At 55.1% G+C, this 4942-nt stretch overlaps 1 protein-coding gene across 1 annotated transcript in view; it reads right to left on the bottom strand.

Moving 5' to 3' along the window:
* Positions 1-358: 358 nt before the first annotated feature.
* CBX6 (chromobox homolog 6) overlaps positions 359-4942 on the bottom strand; it is an 8784-nt gene continuing 4200 nt past the window's right edge. Inside the window, exon 5 of the mRNA XM_006865177.1 lies at positions 359-1492. Coding sequence (XP_006865239.1) covers positions 494-1492 — 999 coding nt within the window. The 3' untranslated portion in view covers positions 359-493. The remainder of the gene's footprint in view (positions 1493-4942) is intronic.

Genomic DNA, 4942 nt, shown 5'->3' with positions numbered 1-4942 from the left:
GAAGCTGGGACAGGCTGTTTCCTGCCAGACCCCCCCACCTTCCAGAAGGGGACTCGGGGGGCCTGACTCTGACCCAGCTTCTGAGGAAAAAGCAGAGGCCGAGCCTGGCCTTGTCCCGGACCTCTGTCAAGGGCTTTGCCCACCCTGGATGGGGGTCTCCAAAGGGCCCCCACAGCTGCCAGGCAGCACCGAGGAATCGGACGCTGCACCCGAGTACAGCCAGCAAGCTGGGGTTGGGAGTGGGATGTGGAGGAGCAGCTGAACCCTCGGTTCTGAGTTCTCCAGAAACCAGCCAGTGGGACCCACTGTGTACGAGTCAGGAAGGGTCCCAAGGAGCCCCCCAATGGGCTTTGGGGTTCCAGCTGCCCAGTCCCATCCCAGGGTCAACACGGAGCCATCTGAACAAGCAAAGCGTAGGCGGTGAGGGCAGGGTGCAACAAGAGGGCGACTTTGGACAGGAGGCCCCCCAAAGTTCCCTCCTTGGTGGAGCCCCTCACTTGCTGGCCCCACTGCCTCCACCTATCCCGGTAGCACCTGTCACCCCAGCTGCCACCTTCTCAAAATCCTCAGGGTTGCAGAATTCCTTGATGGTGACGGTCAGGAGGTTGCTGGTGACATCGGTGACGACCACGTTGGAGCAGGGAGACATCTCGGGGCGCCAGTCCCCGGCCTCAGGCTCGGAAGAGGCACCGGCAGGCACGGGGACTGTGGGGAGCGCCTGGCTGCACGCAGCAGAACCGTCAGGGGGTGCCCGCTTGCTGGTGGCTGCCGACTCGGCTGGGAGAGACAGATCAAGTACCTCAGCTTCACGCCAGTCGGGGGCTGATGGGCTCAGGGTTTCCGGCAGCAGCTTGGGGGGCACATCATCAGGGTCAGAGGACTGTGGAGTTGGTGAGGGGCAGTCGGAGGAGCTGGAGCTGCGGGCATCGTAGGGAGCAGCGGGGGCGCCTAGGAGCAGCCCGGGACCCTGGGGAACAGCAGTGTCGGCCTTGCCCGTGGGTGGGGGACACAAAGGGGCTGGTGGGGGTTTGTTGTATAGCGCGAAGGCCCCGAGCTTCATGTGGCGGATCTGGGTGCGCAGGATGCTGTCACTAAATTTCTTGCTCTTACCGATGACGCGGTTCCGAGAGGGGACTTTGGGGCGGGCGAGGGTCCCGGGCCCTTGCCCCGCAGTCCCTCCACCCGGGGCCTTGTCGATCACCTTTAGGTTCAGAATGATGCGGTTCCGCTTGGGCTCCCGAGGCTTCACCTTGCGATTGATGATACGCACAGTCTCGGAGAAGGGTGAGATGGGGGGACGCAGGCCTGGGCTGCCCCCCTGGGGGTCTGGGCGGGGCAGGGGGCGGCGGGACATGCGATGGCAGCGGCGGATGTCCTTCTTGAGTCTGTGCACTGCTGCGCTGGAGTGCAGCTTGGGCGAGGAGGCGCTGGAGCTCGGCTTGACAGAGAAGTGTACATCGCTGATGCGGAGTGCCTCGGCCTGAGCCCGGGCCTGCAGGGAGAGCGAGGGGCTGAGTGGGGGCTTCAGGAGGGGCAGGACCCGTGCCTGTGTGCTAAGCTGGATGGGGGGGGGGGGGGGGGCGGCTCAGGGCGTCCACTGGCCTCTGGATGATCCAACATCGGCTACCTGAAGGGGGGTCTCACTACCCCATCCTGAGAGCCTGTGTGAGACAGAGGTATCCAGGCCCCCTCTTAGAGGCAGAAGAAAAGGGGTCAGAGGGCAACTTTAGGCCTCAGTCCAGGCCCAACTTCAAGACCTAACCTTTCCCTCCCTTGTCTAGGTGAGGCCTGAGTTTCACTGAAGGAGCAACCATCAGGATGGGGCTGGTCTGCAGAGGCAGACTTTCTCAGGAGTCCTGAGCACCCCCAGCTCTGGGAAGCCCCCTAGATGTCCATTCTGCCCTATCCAGCACCCTGAGCCCCTGCTTGCCTGTGAAGGTGCCCAATGATATTCCTTCTAGGCTCCTGGTCCGTGTGTCCGGCCCAGGGCTGGCAGGAACCCACCGGAGGAGTCAGACATGGGGGATGGGCTAGAGACAAATGGTTGAGCAGAGGCTGTGGGCTGACTAAGCTCCTGCTGCCTCTCTCTCTAAAGCCCAGGACTCTACATAGCTCACACTCCACTTCCAAACTGGTCCCAGGGTAGGACAGGGGCCTCAGTGACCCCAAACTCCAGTCCAACACCCTCAATGGCCTATAACACTCAACAAAGAGGCACCATGGGGTTACAGCAGCAAAGTGCTCCGCCGCTAACAGAAAGTGAAACTTAGTGACTCCTCGGAAGAAAGGTCTGGCAAGCTGCTCTTTTAAAGACTGTGGCTAGGCACCATCTTACCAACTCAGTCTCTTAGTGAACCCATGTGACAGTACAACCGCCCCATTAAGGTTTTCTAGGTTGTCATCTTTATGGGAGGAGCCCTGGTGACGCTGGTAGGGTAAGTACTGAATTGAGACCCACAGGTTGACAGTTCAAACCCACCAGCTGCTCTGAGGGAGAAAGATGACGCTTTCCCCTCTTGTAAAGATTTATAGCCTCAGAAACCCTACACAAGGTCACTATGAGTTGGACAAAAATCCTCACCACTGGGCCAATGAACAACATCCATATAAATGGAGAAAAGATTGATGTCGTCAAGAACTTCTTTTTTGCTTGGATCAACCATCAACACTCATGGAAGCAGCAGTCAAGAAATCAAACAATGTATTAGGCAAATCTGCTGCACAAGACTTCTTTAACGTGTTGAAGCACAAAGATGGCAGTTTGAGAACTATGGTACGCCTGACCCAATCCAGTCTATTTTCTATAAACTCATAGGCATGCGAAAGAGCTGGACAGTGAATAAGGAAAACCATCGAAGAATTGATGCATTTGAGTTTCGGTGTTGGAGGAGAATACTGAAAGTGCCATGGACTACAAAAAGATCTGTTTGTTAGAACTGCAGCCAGAGTGCTCCTTGGAAGCCAGGATGGCCAGACTTCGTCTCTCATACTTCAGACATATTATCAGGAGGGACCAGTCCCTGGAAAAGGATATGATGTTTGATAAAGTGTAGAGTCATAAAAAAAAGAGGAAGACCCCCAACGAGATGGATTGGCAAAGTGGCAGCAGCAATGAGTTTAGGCATGGCAACGATGGTGAGGCTGGCCCAGGACCGGACAACATTTTGTTCTGATGTGTACAGGGTCACTATGAGTTGGCACCAACTTGATGGCACCTAACAACAGGAGTTGGACCATAATCTTGGTGTGGCACTGTAGGATAAGCACTGCACTGTTAACTGAAAGGTCAGAAGTTCAAACCCACCAACCACTCCTTGGAAACACTATACAGGCTTGCTGTGAGTTAGACTTAAACTTGATGGCAATGGATTCCATGAGAAAAGCCACCAGACGTTTTTCCCAAGAACTACAGGGTGTATTCGAACCACCAAACTGTCAGGTAACAGCCAAGTACTCTGTACCAACAGGGTTCCTTCTAGAAAATGCTATGAGGCAGTTCTACTCTGTCACATGGCATTACTATGAGCTGACAATCAACTCAACTCAACAGGACCTAAATATACCACCGGACAAGGGACTCACCAAGGCCATATGCCTCCTTCACCACCAGTACTGTCACTAGGCCAATTAACGAGTCATGTGATAGCTGCTGGGGCTACACTTCAAACAAATGTGGCCTCCAGGCCACAGGGCTGCTGCACTGTTAGGGGAAGGCAAGGTTTAGGGTGAGTGGCTGTGACAGGAAGTCTGGGGGCTGCCGGAGCAGACAGGGGCACAGACCAGACTTGGAGGAGGCCCTGAAGTCTCAGTTGACGAAAACCCTGTCCTGACAGAGCCCCAGGCTGGTGGCTGTAAAACAGACTCAAATGCTGGAGGTGGAAGAGCTCACAAAAGTCAGTGGTGGGGATAGTCTGGGGGCAGGGGTAGTGGTAGTGGTAGCGCCACTGGACTTGTGTGTTTACATGGGTTCCTGGTTTCCAAGGAGACACAGGTGAGGGTGGGACACCTATTTAGGCCATGGAGTGCAGTGATCCAGGAGGAGGGGAAGGGCAGGCTCTCACAGCTAGTTGTGAACTTCCTGGGGGTGGGACCGGTGGTGTGTGGTCCCCTAAGCTCTCTCTCCATATTCCCATTTCAGGCCTAGCACCCTGCTAGGAGGTAACCTATACCTCAACACGCCTAACCCCTCACAAGACTAGATTGGAGTTTATCACAACCCCCAGAAGAGGGATTTTCTGACTTAACTCCAGAGGATTGCTTCTATTCAGTATGAGGCATCACTCTTCATGGAGGTACTTTGTTAAGTGCCATCCAGTAGGTTCCAACTCATAGTGAACCTGTATAAGGTTTCTGAGGAGGAGCTGGTAAGCTTGAACCACCAACTTTGCAAATCAAACCGACCTTGCAGTCCAGCCGCATTAACCCGCAGAGCTACACCAGGACTCCATCTACAGTTAAATGCTACAATAGCCAAGGGCCTTCTGGGGCTGCAAGAGCAATAATCCCTCCAGCCACTAGATGGCAGCACACAAGCCAGAATGCCCTGTGCCAGCTCTGCCTGCCTCACTTGTATAAGAGCCAGTTAGCTAGAGACTGGACCCCTCACACCCCTTCCCAGACAAAGGCAGGGAAGAGTCCAGGGTCTCTGTTGCAGAATAAGCAGGGCCCCCTTTCCTATGATCCCTTGCGGTGTTTGCTCCATCTGCACTCCACTGGAGCTCCCAGACATCTATAATTAAGGGTTTGCTAGTCTGCGTGGTGACGTCACTGAGGGAATAAAAGAGTGGGCAAGCATCAGACCCAGGATGAAACTGCAGCTCTGCCAGTCTCTATGTGCCTCATTTACCCATCTGTACACTGACAGTATCCACCGTAGGGTGCTCCTATATCCACTAACATACTTCACCTGCACAGAACAGCGCCGGGCACAGCCAGTATTTAA

Source organism: Chrysochloris asiatica, unplaced genomic scaffold, assembly GCF_000296735.1.
Source record: "Chrysochloris asiatica unplaced genomic scaffold, ChrAsi1.0 scaffold00076, whole genome shotgun sequence".
Lineage (NCBI taxonomy): Eukaryota > Metazoa > Chordata > Mammalia > Afrosoricida > Chrysochloridae > Chrysochloris > Chrysochloris asiatica.
Note: the sequence above shows the minus strand (reverse complement) of the source record. Positions and strands in the feature narration are given on the sequence as shown.